Source organism: Haliotis cracherodii, unplaced genomic scaffold (genome assembly GCF_022045235.1).
Source record: "Haliotis cracherodii isolate W230 unplaced genomic scaffold, xgHalCrac1.p SCAF_3, whole genome shotgun sequence".
Classification (NCBI taxonomy): domain Eukaryota; kingdom Metazoa; phylum Mollusca; class Gastropoda; order Lepetellida; family Haliotidae; genus Haliotis; species Haliotis cracherodii.
The window spans coordinates 67952312-67968297 of record NW_027266286.1 but is presented as its reverse complement, the minus strand read 5'-3'; the positions used below and the strand labels follow the sequence as shown (position 1 = coordinate 67968297).

At 42.0% G+C, this 15986-nt stretch overlaps 1 protein-coding gene across 2 annotated transcripts; it reads right to left on the bottom strand.

Moving 5' to 3' along the window:
• Positions 1 to 803: 803 nt before the first annotated feature.
• LOC139474299 (uncharacterized) lies at positions 804 to 15772 on the bottom strand. 2 transcript variants are annotated; one of them, XM_071257252.1, is made up of 12 exons: positions 15703 to 15772; positions 13836 to 14046; positions 10996 to 11173; positions 10603 to 10792; positions 10094 to 10204; positions 8418 to 8564; positions 7709 to 7769; positions 7167 to 7430; positions 5245 to 5348; positions 4345 to 4610; positions 2656 to 2867; positions 804 to 2010 (listed from the first exon to the last, which is right to left on the bottom strand). In XM_071257252.1, the coding sequence occupies exons 2-12, from the start codon at positions 14041 to 14043 to the stop codon at positions 1517 to 1519; spliced, it is 2235 nt and encodes a 744-aa protein (XP_071113353.1). In that variant the 5' UTR covers positions 14044 to 14046; positions 15703 to 15772; the 3' UTR covers positions 804 to 1516. The 2 variants fall into 2 exon arrangements, with proteins under 2 accessions (XP_071113353.1, XP_071113354.1); XM_071257253.1 differs by having other exon boundaries at positions 15718 to 15734.
• Between the last annotated feature and the right edge of the window lie 214 nt (positions 15773 to 15986).

Here is a 15986-nt window from a genome sequence, read left to right as displayed (position 1 = left end):
ATATCTCATGTGACTATGCTGATACCTAATACACAGTAAAAATGAATACATAATATCACAATGTCGATTAAAATATATATAAAATAGAACTTTGATATTACTAAATCGAATTTTGATTGCATTATTTCAGAGTAATCGTGTAGAAATATTCAGTAGATGACACCCAGACATCTGAGGCGCCGCTAGTCACTGTCCAAGTTGCGCCCCTTATACGTGTCAGAATCCTATGATTGTGGATGATCATATGGAAGGAAAGCCTGAAGTGACGAGAGCGTTGACGTTGATTACTTTGGTGATAACCACAAGCACGGGCGTGGTGCTGACAACTCATGAACGGATCGTATCTGGGATTCGAACCCACATTCAGCGGAATTAATTTCAGTTTCTGTTTCAGAAAATCGAAACTCAAAACACTCTAGAAAAATAAGCAGATTCGTGTTTGAACATTAAGAGTTTAAACAGTTACACCCCAGTTTAGGGGGAATATGTAGATTGTACTGGTCAAAATGAAAGGGTAAAACCGAAGACTGAAACAATTCGAGTAGATGGTAAAAAGGTCGCAGTTATGCAAACTACAAAATGTCAAAATACAAAATTATATTTAGGGCGCATTGCATTAGTGTGTGCCTGGAATAGTTTGCAAAATATAGATTTTCACAGAATTTATTTAAAAAGTCATTTTCACTTACAAGTTTTGTCAGCAAAATCACGACAGGGAACGCCAGAAGTAGGTTTCTCTCATTGTACATGCCCATGTGGGGAATTAAACAAATATTTCGGCGACGAGCGAACGCTTTAACAACGCTTTAACTACGTTTGTAATCTTATAGTCAAATCCAATTTTCAATTGTACACTTTCTTTTGCCAGACTGTTAACATTGATACAATGTACAGAGAAATACACTGACATATGTTCTCGTTTCTATATAACTAAGAGCAAATACACTTAGACTGTTGTTTACAAGTGGACTGTTTGAAGTTAACAGCTGGTATCAACTTAATCGCGCTGACGTCTATTTAAGGTGTGAAGGATGGTACGACGCACGCGTCTGCACGTTATAAACAACATGATCGTAACATAATGCATATGGATTTCTAATGAAGCACACTTTTGTTTTGTTAATTTCATAATCATAATGATATACAGGAAACAGTTCTTGATATTCAATTATCAGGTCTTTGTTAATGGAGAATAGGCACGAAAGGTTGCAGAAAAAGTGTGCTCTGTGTTAATAATGTCCTCGAAATAGGCTATCGGTGCTTCTTCAGGTACAAATGTTTGCCAGGGACATATATGTACATGTAATGCTTGCATAAGGTAATGACATTTTGTCTGACCGAAAAGAGCAATTAACCCCCAAACCGTTGATATTATACTGCCGGAGACAATGGGTTAACGCACTCGATTCACCTCAATCCTATAGCTTATCTTTGCCAGCGTTTGGAGGATTCTATATCGGAACTAATTTCACTAGTCCACGTTACTATCACATTACATAAAACATCTGACGATGTTTTACTCCCCCTTCAACTCAAATGCTCGCTGGACAGCATCCACGCCAAAAAACGCCTGAAGAACCTTCACAACTACAAGCTTCGCGGAACTGGCAAATTCATGGTGTTTCTCGAAGACGAAATCCACCATGGTGTCCAGTTTGAATTCAATTTTTACAATGGCATCATGTTCAAATTTGTCCTTGGCGCCACCAAGGAATCTGGCTTCAAGGTTTTGCGCGCTTATTCTGTGACCCCCGCTGATTCGTTCATCGGTGAGATCCACAAATCCACACATCCCCCATTCGTGAGTGTCAAACTTGAGGTATACGGTATTTAGGGTAATGGCCTCGAGGTCATTTCCGGTCAGTTCCAGACCTAGTTCCTCGTGGAGACCTCTAGCGGCAGTTTTGACCAAATCAACCCGTTTACCACCACCTTCGGATGCATCAACGAAATCGTTGATTGAGCAACTCTCGACAGCCCCGCATGTGAGAACACCCGGGCTTGAGACACCTGGAATAAAACAAATTGTCTTTACTTACTATTTCGTTGTCATAAAATCAACAATGGCAGTGTCACACTGGATATCAAGGAGTAGGTAGATTATCGTACAAATATACGTTGAAAGATGGTAACTGTTGGTAACTCCCTTGAAGCCTCGGCATTAAGGTGATTAAAACAAGGACATCGTGCATGCACATCGCTGTATATGTGCAATAATCTTGAACGCGACGCTAAACCCCATTTCATCTCACTTCACCTCAGGGTCTATTATCTATAGAAACGGATTCCACTGACCGTGAAAGGCTAAACAATGGTGAAAATTATATGAATGGATAACTGAAAATCAGTGAAGACACCAGGTGTTCAAAAAAAGAGTAAATGTGTAAATACGCTCTGTAAATACCGAATAATGCTGAATTACAATGCCGATTATGTAAACGACGAACGACCAATACCTTGAAGCCCACACACACCATCTTCCCGAGGCAAGCGTGTCCACCAGTCTATATCAAAGCCTAGTTTCTTTGATAAAAAAGGCTAGTGGACGTTTTTGCCTCGAGAAGCTGCATTCACACAGATTAAAAGACTTGTATGTATGCAGATATCATTACATTTTTCCCCTTTGTATAAATTATAGTGAGTCTCTATATTTACCTGCACGTCTTGCCCTGCGACAGAAAATGAACTTCTGGTGTTCGTCCGGCCCCTCATTGGTCAGAATAGCCACATGGAGCCCAAAGGACGTGCTGTAGAACGGATGAACAATCGCCTTGCAGGGCACCTCGACATGGCGTTCCGTTGGGGTCAGTTCTTTCATCCAAATCTCCCTCATGGCTCGGTGGTGGCAGTAGGTTGACTGGACGTACCTGTACATGTCCGTAGTTAATGAACTCATTTGTATGGTTAATGGGTTGCGTCAAATCCGCGGCTGACGGTTTTGATTGATAAGTGAAGTAGGTAGGAATGAGAAAGACTACACATTCAGCAATATTCTAGCTACGTCGGCCTGGGAATAACCGAGTCGCGTCCACTAAAACCAGTGCGTGATACCATGAGCAAGTGTCTGCCCACCTGACCCATTTCGTCGCCTCCTACGGCAAGCATAGGTATATCCCATTAGATATCAGTACGTTTCGGTGATTTGGAAACATTCAGAATAAATGTACCCTACACTACTTGTTGAATAATCAGATGTGTAATACACAACTGTTGATTATTCCTCACTGAATGCACTATGTTTCTAACTATACCAGTTTACTGAACGTTGAGTGAGTGAGTGAGTATGGTTTTACGCCGCTTTTAGCAATATTCCAGCAATATCACGGCGGGGGACACCAGAAATGGGCTTGACACATTGTACCCATGTCAGGAATCGAACCCGTGTCTTCGGCGTGACGAGCGAACGCTTTAACCACTGGGCTACCCGACCGCCCCTACTGAACGTTGAAGTGGGCCAGGAATACACTGTATTTTGTTAAAGTAGGAAATAAAGTCTATGCTACCTGTACAATTTACGGCGATCCATTGAATGTGGAACGGAGCGAGCAGACCCCAATATAAAATAAGCATTTTCTTAAACTTGGCCGTCATGATAGAATTGTCAAATATGAAAATGTGTATGTCATTATTTCTTCAAAGAGCTAAAGATATAGTTTCAGCAAATGTGGACTGAAAAACGCCACTCATATACCTATTTTATTCAAATAACAATTGATACTCAAAGAATATCGCGTATCTGTTACAATAAAAAAGTTTCGAGTCTCGCTAGCTCGAATAGTCAGCAGGTTATTACAATTTACTGGTCTACAGTTGCACATTTCAAAGTCTAACAATATCTCTACATCTTGTAACCTTAATGCTGTAGAAAATGGGTATCATAATATACTTGTGTTTCAATTCTATCTTCAATTAAGAAACAAATACCTTCCAAAGAAGTATACATCATATCGAAATATCAATTTGTTTTGCAAACTCATGTCAGCTTTAAATGTTATATTCATACATGCATTGTTGGTTTGAAGAGACACCGCAAACCTTGAAATATTTTTAACTATGGGCCTATGGCCTCACAGTTTGCCTTGAATTAACAACAATTTGACAGAATGGTAGATATCTCAGGATAGAACTCACACTGGTTAAAGTCGTGAATTTAATACAAGTGATCAAAGGATTTCAGTTTGCTTTTGAATTCAAACAAAAGTGTACATGAACAATATCATTGCTCTATAGCTGCACGAGGTACCATTCGTAATTAACTAGTGTCATTCCTTTCGAATACAGAAAGGGGTGAGCGGTGAATGTATAGGTGCGGAACAGCCAAGTTGACCCAAATAGACATCTTACCTGAGTTCCAGGTGCTGTATTTCCTCGGCGCCTGGTCTGGCAATGGTCAGCCCCTTCAGGGATACAAATGGATTGTCATCGATCTCCTTCCTCTTGGCCTTCCCTTTAAACTGAGCAAGACTATCGTTGTATGCCATAAAGAAGTCCCATTCATCTGATGGGGGAGTCGGGTGATAAGGAGCATCCTCGGTCTGCACAGGACACAGAAGGAACGAGTGGTCGTATCCTTGTGGTCGAATCCTGGTCTTGAAAAATCCTTCAGTGCGCTACATGTGGAAACATTTCTATTATTTGTTGTGTGTTAAGGTAATTCATAATCAGACATTATAAAACTATATCAGAGTGAATGAAAGTTGCTTAAGGACGCAATATTCCTGCTTTATTATCTCCTGAATATAAGACACTGGACCAGACAAACCACTGTATGCGAGGTTGGGTTTGATGACATGAACTTATCCAATGTCATCATTATCCTTTGATCGACAGCTACTGACTCCCTAATGTTAAAGTGAGTGAGTGAGTGAGTGAGTTGGGTCTAACGCCGTTTTTAACATTATTCCAGTGAAATCACGGCGTGTCAGCTCAATGTGGGAGATAAGCCCGAAATGATGCAGGTCTCAGACATTTACCACTTCGGTGAAACCCACAAGCACGAGTATAGTGCTGACAAAACTAGAAACATAATCCGGGCGAACCGGGATTCGAACCCACAATCATAGGTTTCTGGCCTGCCGAAGACGACTCGGCCACCCAGATATATAAAATTTAGTTGCTTAAACGACGATGTTGTGCCTCTTCTTAGGTTCCTGGTAATAACGTTTGTCGTAAAATGCTAAAATCTGTATTTAAAAAAAAAAAAAAACATCACAAAGAATTCTATGTTGAGCTATGAACACCTGCCTCAGATACACAAGAATCAGCAACGAAGATGTCAGTCTTGTGCATGAAAGCACACGTGAAGAATTCCTGCTCTTCGGGCGCCTTCAAAAACGTTTCTTTCATTTCTGGAATAAGTAGTGGAGCGAGTGAGTAACATGGTGACGAATGAGTGTATGATGTTTTACGCCGCAGTCAGAAGTATCCAGGACTTCGTTCCACAAAACGGTCGTAGCCTTAAGACGATCGTAACTCACATACTTTAACATAGAAGTCTGACTAGCGCTAAGATGACCTTGTGTAGCGGGGCCCAGAGGCCTGGAAATAGTCGAGATTGGAGCAGGCAAACCAGTGGTTGTCATCATGAACAACGGTTGACAAGCAATAGGCCATAGAACCCGATTTAATCACCTCCCGTGACATGCAATAAACTCGGTCTGTTTCTCACGATGGGGGAATTGAACGATTATTACTTAGGGAAGGAAAGCTGGTCGTAGAAACTTTCGCGCCTAACATAACTAGGTTATGCGTTTCCCTTTGCATAAAATTGATATCTCTATATTGTCATTTCAGTGAGGTTGGGTGAACGCCGCTTTCAACAGTATTCCAGTTACATCCGGCGTGTTCACTTGTGACGTTTTTCTTTTACATTCAGATACTCGGTGACGCACTTGTTGACAAAACGTTCAATCTGCATGTGTGTCACAAGAAGACCTTTTGTCATGTTGATCACATGGACGGTAGTTTGCAAATGCCACGTGCAGAGTTGTCTACCTTTGTTCGGGTTCCGCGAAGCATAATTAAACACAAGCAATTAGGGGGAAAAACATATCACTTCAGATTTGAGGTTGCTCTTGAACCTTTGAAGCACAAGTACCGAATGCATTTGCCGGATGTCTCAAAAGTTAAAATTCCTACATTGTCTGTATCGACGTTTTCAGTAAATATCGGTGAAGTTCTTCTTCCTGTAGTTAAAGGTGAGGTAATATAAGGTGAAATGGGGTTTAACGTCGCATCCAAAATTGTTGCACTTTTATAGAGACGTGCATGAACGTGTGTGTGGCTGCTTGTTCAGCACAGTGCTAGCCCACTTAGATGCCATGCCGCAGTTTAACATGAAGATCCCACTCAAACACAGTATACAGACTGAGCTGACCAGTCCTTGTTTTTGCCTCTTAATGCCGAGCGCCTGGCAGGGTAACAACAAGTACCATCTTTTAACGTCTTTTGGTATGACGCGGTCTCGTTTACATGTAGGTAAATATATGTATTTAGCAAATGGCATAACATTGATTTGTAGTGACGTATCAAACAATGATGACCTCAAAAGTTCAAGATATACCTACACACATCGTAATGAGAATACAAGGAAAGCGAAGTGTAAGTCAAATTGTACAAAGATTGAATATATATAATGAATTTTATGTAATGTTGTTCTCATGCAAGAAAACACATTTCTTTTTGCGACAGAATAATAACGTGTGTCAAGGAAGATAGGCATTAATAGTAATGTCGGGATTAGACAAGAAAGAGTTTAGTTATAGGATCCAATCTTACAAATTACTCAACGCTACAAAGTCACATCTGATTTAAATTGACCAATAACTAACAAGCTGAAACACCCCTAAACCACTCAAGTAGCTATTTTGATAACCACCGCAGTACCGGGTTAGAACAGGTCTTCAGTAATCCAAGCTTGTCGTAAGCGGCGACTAACGGGATCGGGTGGTCAGGCTCCCTGACTTGATTGATGCGTGTCTCCGTATCCCAATTGCGTAGATCGATGCTCATGACATCAATCACTGGACTGTCTTACGATAAGCATGGTGTCCTTTTACGGCAAGCATGGGTTGCTGAAGACCTATTCCACCCCGGATCTTCACGGGTCCTCTGCACAAGAGATACCAGAAGCTCCGTATAGTGCTGGAAGAAATTTTCCATCGTACCTTTGTCATACTTTCCAAGCAACATCTGTGCAGTCGGTCTGTCCTCGGCCTTGACCTGTCTGCAACTCTCCACAATCACCCTCAGCTCGGGCTGAAGGTTCTGGGGAAGGCGAACCGGAGTCACCCCAATTCCTTCCAGCTCCTCTCTATCAATGTCATCCGTTACCAGGTTGGCGAAGGGTTTCTGTCCAGTGATGAGAAAAGCCATGATCATCCCGTAGCACCAAATGTCTCCTCTCTTGTAGCGGTCTAGGGCTGGGACATCTGCAACAGACATTTACATCCTCATTACCACAATGAAAGTGATGCAAAGAAAAGCATCATCGGAAGTTGAGCAGTGCACACATTATGTAATGAGAATTAGTAAAGGATAAAGCGAAGGTGAAGTGCTATCATCTGTGATGGGGTGGCCCACTGGTGAAAGTTTTCGCTCCCCAATCAAATACGTCACCGTCGACTAATCATTTCTTGTTTGTTTCAAAGAAGTTTCTTTTGCCCGGAATTTTAGCTCAGCCTACATCCAGGATTAGACTTCTTTTTACCTTTTATTGAGTCCTCGTCGAACAATTCAGGCGGTCCCCATCGGAGATGCTTATACGTCCGCTGAAATTTATGAATATTTAAATTTGAACATAATTATTAGTACAGATGAATTTAATTATAGTGCATTCCAAATATGGTTCAGTGTTCGTCCTGTTAACCTCTGCATTTAGACTGTCAGTTCAATAATACGGGATACGGATGACCCAGTCGTCTGAGGCACCGAAATTCGCTTTGCAGAGTCGCGTCCCTTGGGCATGCCTGAACCCAATGATCATACCTTTGACTATGGTTTCGAGGTTTTTCCAGGTTTGTAAGCACCATACCCGTGCTCGTGGGTTTCACCAAAGTGGTAAACGTCTGAGAGCTGCATCACGTCGGACTTCCCTCCCACATTAAACTGACACGCCGTGATATCCGATATAATTGGAATACTGTTAAAAGTGGCGTTAAACCCAATTCACTCACTCACTACAATAATTCAAGTATTTATATAATTAACAGTATTTAACGGAATGTCTTTCTAATGTTGAAGGAAAAACCAAAGACATGTGGGTCTTAGACTTAGAATTCATACTTTGGTGAAACCAACGAGCATAGATATATTGCTGATAAATCAAGGGCGAATGTTGGATGACATGAATAGGGTGAGCAGCTCACTCAGTCATTCTAAATGGAAATATATATCATACTTTGTAGTTATTTTATTACCGTAGATCCTGCCGGGGACTTCTTGGAGCTGAGACTCAACCCCCGCTGAGAACCGGTTGATCCGAACACATACTTGGTGTTGACGAAGTCGTTCCTCCAAGCCAAGCCAAAGTCAGCTACCTTCACAATGCGTTTTCCTGAGTCGTACTTGAATAAAGATTAATAAGCTGTAAGCGACATGCATATTTATAGCATCATTCAGACCAGTGTAGGATGATAGTAATGCCTCCATGTCAGTTTGAGGCAACATGAAGGCCACAATAAACTTATTACCGTATTTGTGATAGTAGATGCCCGGAGTTAATTATTAAGTACACTATAATTACCAGGCGTATATCGGATACCAGGTCTCTTTTCTTCGAGGTATGATAGGCAATATTCGAAATTTTGTTTCGAAAAGGGGGTACATACATTTACAACAAGAGTGAGTGAGTGAGTTTGGCTTTACGCGGTTTTCAGCACTACTCCAGCAATATCACGGCGGGGGACAACAGAAATGGGCTTCACACAATGTACCCAAGTCGGGAATCGAACCCGGGCCTTCGGCGTGACGAGTAAACGCTTTAACCACTAGGCTACCCGACCGCCCCCAGTATTACTAGACCCGCCGTGTGTTTTGTAATGGAGAAATCATGAAAGTCTGTCGATTCCAGTGATTTCTCTGACAAACCATGGCGTCACGTCATCACAATGGTATAAAAAACTAGAGACCCAACTTCAGTTCTTCGGAGTCTCTATTCTTCTATTTGGTTTGGCTGGAGTTCTGGGTATTGAAGAAAAGACGGTAATTGCTCCCGGAAACGCCAACACCTTTCCACGAACTATTTTGGTACTGATTTTCTTATAACGATCGGATAACTATATTTATCTGCTTCATTATTGCCTTCGTATAAAAATGGGTTGGACCAAAATATATTTATTGCTGAGGCACCAGGAAACGAGACCTAATTAAATTGTAAAATCAATCACATAATTAAACCTTAATACTCCATCAGTTAGCGATATATTAACATATGTCATGAAATATGTCCCTATATTTCAACATTAATATCTTTATGAACATAGTGTAGATCTTGTGGGTGGGCGGTTGGGTAGGCTGGTGTCGATTGCCTTCGCGTACGTGATCGGAACAAGGTGTGAAGCCCATGCCTTATGTCCCCTGCCATGATCAATCTCAGTTAAATCTTTTATTTCAATTCGATTCGATACCTCTATTTATAAAGACATGACACACCCAACAGAACTCTCTCATGAGCCTATCAGCTACATGTACCACGATAAGCAGCACAACATTCGAAGTAGTATATCTAAAGTCAGTATCTCGAAAACAAATGTACACGGACAGTTTCGAATGGAGAATAGTATAGGTCGCACCATATATGACTTAGATACACCCGGGTTTACTATCGAGGGAACAGTTATGTCGTGAGTGACTTGCCTTTTGTTAAGATATGGCACAGAAAGAAACAATCGTTTAAGAAAGCTGACACCTAACTGACTCAAGAGCCCACGCTCCATCTTGTCGATCATTCACTCAATGGTCACTGAGGGGAGTTCAAATTTTGGTTGAGAGTGGTATCAAACAAGAGTATTCGTCATGACATGCCTGGGATATTGCTCAAATCTCAGGAGAGTGTAACTGCGATATGGCCAACATCTCACTCAGCAATACTTACCAGTATGTTGTCCGGCTTCAGATCTCTGTGAACAATTCCCTTACCATGGAGATAATTCAAGGCACTGGCGATCTTCTGTCCAATTATCCATGTTTCTTGAACTGTCAACCCCTGAAATATATTTCTTCGTGAACGTTTCCTGTTTTGTGGTGCATGTGAAATGACCTGATCAAGATTATCAATGAGCTTTATTAATTTCGACATGAAAAAGTATCTCATGCTTCATTAATAAATACTGATATGAACAGAATACTAACCCGCTGTAACCCTGTGCGGATATGTCCCTAGCAACCTATCCTGGTCTTTAGAGGCGACATAATGGATACTAGGGTGTCAGGTTTAGTGACTTGGTTGATTGCGTGTCATCGTACCTCAACGGCGTGGATTGTTGCTTAGATCAATCACTGGTTTGTCTAGTCCAGATTTGATATTTACAGGCTGTCGTCATAGCGGGAATATTGCTGAGTGTGGCGTTAAACAAACAAACAAACACACTTAAACGAACTTACCGGTGCATCGGGTGTTTTGCTCCGCTCAACATAAGTGTCCAGGTTTCTCTCGATGTACTCCATGATAATGAACCGCATGGAGTCCCCACAATCATCCAGTTCGAGGTTGTCCTGAGTTAGTTCCTTCAGTCTCTCCGTAGTTACGTATCCGGTCCCTCTGTAGGCGATGATGTTGTCGTGACTGAGGCCTCTAAAATAACCATGTTCCAAATTTATTTTGTTATAAATGAACAAACAAAAACTATAAATGATGAAAGAGACAACGTCAATCGCTTTGCCATATGCAAAGTGGAATCTTGCGCTATTAACTTAACTATTTTAATCATTACCAAAATCGGGCTCATTACGATCATCACGACACGGCTTCAGTAGGACTTAGAGTAGATCATGTACCTGAGAAGGTTGGTCTCAGCATCCATCTCCCTCAGTTTGGAACTCGCGTCTGTTGTGAATATTTTGATGGCGGAATCACTCCCCTGGTAGCGGACTTTGAACACCGCCCCGAAACTACCTTGACCCAGGGGCTCCCATTTCTCCTCGGGGAGATCTGCTTGGTTCACAAGAGATATTTCTGTGGAGAGAAAGAAATATTTAACATTACGCCACTCATTGTTTTAGGCCTGGGTACAATATGGACCGGTTGTGAAGGTGAAACTGGGTTTAGCGTCGCGTCCAAGATTATTGCACAGTGTGTGTGTGCGTGACCGCTTACACTTGTCCGGACTGCCTATTTAGTTCTGGCTCACTGAGAATACCCCACTCAGACACAGTATACTGACTCCGAGCCGACCAGTCTTTGTTTTAGCCCCTTAATACCGAGCGCCAGACAGGGTAACAACAAGTTCCATCTTTTAACGTCGTTTGGTATGACGAGGCCGGGGATCGAACACTGCTCTCCGGGCGGACGCTCTACCTCTAGACCAAGGAGGCGGTCCAATAAAGACTGACTACATGCATTGGTTGAATTTGGTGATGTGTGACAGTCAGTGCAGCTATATCGGTCGCACTACGTTAAACAGTCATGGGTTGAATTTCGGCTTGCGTCACTTGAAAGTCCACTTAAACGAAATATGCACATGTTAATAGTCATTCGGACATTCGGTTTGTTGATAAAACATTCATGCCAAGACGACAGAGAAACAAACGAGATTAGGCTTTCGGGTGTATTCAGCACTGCTCGGAATGTACAGACGGTTGCCAATTCAAATTAATCGTAATGAGACTTTCCTTCTCCATGGATGTTTCAACGCCTCATACAATACCAAAGATGGGCCACTCAGTAGATGTCACAGTAACCACCGTCAATAATGATCACCGGAAGTATCGAGTTGAAACACACACATCGTCGTCAATCATTGAAGCCAGAGTCAATACCGTGTGCAGATGGTGTCATCCCACTAGACCAGTGAAGATCCGGGGTAGAATAGGTCTTCAGCAACTCATGTTTGCCGTTAAAAGAGACTATGCTTGTCGTAAAAGGCGACTAACGGGATCGGGTGGTCAGGCTCGCTGACTTGGTTAATTCATGTCGTCGTATCCCATTTGCGTGGATTGTCTGGTCCAGACTCGATTATTTACAGACCGCCGTAATATAGCTGGATTATTGCTGAGTGCGGCGTTAAACAACAAATAAACAAACTAATATAACTTGTAAACAAAAGTTTATCCTCGATCATAGTCTCAAAGTCTCTCACATTCAATCACGACACGTGATATTGCTGGAATATTGCTAAAAGCGGCGTTAAACCATACTCACTCACTCATTGTCACATTCAAAGGCTAATCTTCTTCCCAACCACCCTACACCTGAGTACAGCGGATTAATTAACATATCCTTGGTTAGCCCTTTATCATCCATTGAGGCTCAAGTGTCCGTTTCCACTGTATCGATCCAACCCAGTGAAATCATGCTTATGATCATCTGGGATCGGATTTACCCATGCGTTTATAGATAATTTTGGGATAGTTTAGTTCAGAAATAAGATTATGGTGGCCTTAGCCGTACAGATTCTGGATCAAAATCATTTTGCGATAAAATATATACAACGGCTTATTTTCCAGTAAAGCTATCGGAGGTCCCTCCAAAAGATTGGATATAAGCTTAACATCACATTAAACAGGGCATTATATTCTCCCGTTTTCTTTAAGAATCATGGAAAAACATTGCGGGTGGGGGTAACTATGTTCTGGGGCATTTGAGACAGCACTGGGCCATTTCCATTCATCACAGTGCCATCAGTGATGACACAAGTCAGGCGACGCCTTGAAATCAGTGTCATCCATCCACCGACCAGCCCGACTTCCTGTCATTACAGCTAGCCTTTGGCAAAACAGACTACAGTGGGCTACCCAAGAATGAGTTGGAGAACGACCCTTTTCATAAACTAGAGCAGATGCTGCATTTCTGTAACTGTAACAGATGATAAGTTTGTAACACGCGAGGTGAGCTGTGTGGAGGGAACCATAAGGCTGTCCAAGCATGGTGATACGGGATGTAATTGGTTGCAGTTGGACACTGAGACTGAGAGAATAGTTACTAAGGCAGGCCAAATACATCAACCAAGTCTTCAGAAGCCCCGTTGTGCAATGCTTTGCTCGACTCAACCGATAGGTCTTTCAGCACGACAAACGTCTCACAGGACTTCCTGCAGCTCTACAGATTTGCCATGCCCAGTGCTCAGTTCAGTTTTACAAAAATCTGTCTCGCAACTCTTCTATGGGACACAAATCAGGCGAAGTTTAGCAACGTTGGTCGCGGTGAGTAGTGGGTTGGGTGACCGTATTTGGCACCTCGACACGTGTTGTCTCTAAGGGCAAGAGATTTCGATCGTAAAAGCCTCTGTTCATTCAGCAGTGAATGACACTCAGAAGAATGAGATGGTAATGTGACTGTTAATCTTCTAGCGCCTCCCCGGACAGAAGAGAGATTCATTCGAGTGCACACAGATCCATTGACCGTGATGATAATGTAGCGGAGCATGCTTTAGGATGTGAATTTGGCGTATAAACACACACATTATTATCATCAATTGGATTATGTTTGCGTTTCATAACAAATAACAAAAGCGTTCGTTCGTCCCACCGATCGCGATGACCCGGGTTTGACACCCAAATTTCATATTCCTGAAACACTTCTAAAAGCGTTGAAAACCATCCACACTCTCTCATTCGGGTTATGGAAAACGGCATGCACAGTCATTTATGTCATAGATATACAATATGATAATGCGCACCGGATACCGACGACCCTCTTTGTACCACCAGATCTTTCACATGTTCCTCTAGCGCCTTCAGCTGTGACGTCACTTCCGTGTAAGACCGGATGGCGTCCTCCGGTATATAGTCCTTGAGATCTTTTAACCCACAGTATATTTTGTTGAAAGTATTTTTGAAAGTTTCTCTTACAGGAAGCAAAGGCATCTGCTCTGCTTTGTCTGCCATTATCTGAAATATATATAATAGACATACTGAGAAAGAGGTGTTTGAACAACACAGTTAATCGTTCATTGTTTTGCAACCATAGTGGATTAATGTTTAAGGATACGCCTGCTGATCGTGTGACTGGTAATTTCCGAGTAGGTTGTTTTGTTTGTTTGTTCTCTAAATCAACAATAACTCTATTGTACTCAACAATATTCCAGCTATATGACAGCGGTCTGTAAATAAGCGAGTTTGAACCAGGCAATCCAGTGATTGACATCATAAGCATCGATCCACGCAATTGGGATACGATGACATGCATTAACCAAGTCAGCCAGCCTGACCACCCGATCCCGACTGTCGACCTCCAGCGCAATGATAATAATGACAGTAATGATAATAGTAACAGGGACAATTATATACAAAACCACCGACAACTATATGACACGGTGGTCATATAATCGAGTCTGGACCAGACAATCAAGAGACTGACATCATCGATCTATGCAATAGGGATACGACGAGATGCATCAACCAAGTCACCATGTCTGACCATACGATCCCGTTAGTAGCCTCTTACGACAAGCACGGGTTGCTGAAGACGTTCTTCCCCGGATCTCCCAGGACGTTAATATACCCACGCATGACTCCTCACATCACACAACACACATCACACATCACACAGCACACAACACACAACACACATCACACAACACACATCACACATCACACAACACACATCACACAACACACAACACACATCACACAACACACATCACACAACACACAACACACATCACACAACACACATCACACAACACAACACACACATCACACAACACACATCACACAACACACAACACAAATCACACATCACACATCACACAACACACATCACACATCACACAACACACATCACACAACACACATCACACATCACACATCACACAACACACATCACACATCACACAACACACATCACACAACACACTACACACAACACACATCACACAACACACATCACACAACACACAACACACTACACACATCACACAACACACAACACACATCACACAACACACATCACACAACACACATCACACAACACACATCACACAACACACATCACACAACACACATCACACAACACACAACACACAACACACATCACACAACACACAACACACAACACACAACGTGAATGATGTGTAGCCTGCTCTGAACATATAATTTATTTATTTACTATCTCCACTTTAAACGTGGAGGAAAGGAATTGCGACCGTGTGGACGTTAATATACCTACGATTGCTTCCTCATAGCACAAAACATACATAACGTGAAATATTTAATATATTACTTTCCCCGCTTTAAACGTGGAGGAAAAGGAATCGCGACAATGTGGGTTCGGCACAGACATTGTACACACATGAACAAGGGCGTTGAACGAGACGAAGGCTTCAAGAGTTAGCTCCCTTAGAACAGAGCCCCGCTAGCCCACAACTTCAGAAATAGTCGCCACATGTTAATGTCAGTGAAACAGGCTATGAAATCCAACTTTAACATTTCTTCCTTAAAATATGTTACTAGCTTCAGATTACCAACACTTTCAGCATTAAACATTAAACTTACAAGAATAACTGTTTTGAAATTGCATAATACTGGACGGGTCTTACGACGTACGCAAGTTGTCGTTACCTGCTCGTGTGATGAACACCCCGTGTTGTGAGAGAGATCGATTGTCTATTGTGATGATTACTGTTTACGTAGCGGGGTATAACTGTTCACGTCGCCACAGGCCTTGTTATCAATCCTATCTCTCAGACCAGGAAGTAAAGCCTATGAATATCACCGATCATATTGTTTTCTAAAAACGAGCATAACTATCCCAGTCAGAATGATAATAAAATACGTCTGCAGAAGATACTGATTGATATTTATTTTTAAATTTATTTAGATTTATATCA

Coding starts and splice junctions, on each gene's coding strand:
- LOC139474299 (XM_071257252.1), bottom strand. CDS start 14,043: ATGGCAGACAAAGCAGAGCAGATGCCTTTGCTTCCTGTAAGAGAAACT. Junction 2,868..4,344: donor ATACAGCACCTGGAACTCAG/GTAAGATGTCTA, acceptor GGACATGTACAG/GTACGTCCAGTCAACCTACT. Junction 2,011..2,655: donor TCGCAGGGCAAGACGTGCAG/GTAAATATAGAG, acceptor GTTTTATTCCAG/GTGTCTCAAGCCCGGGTGTT.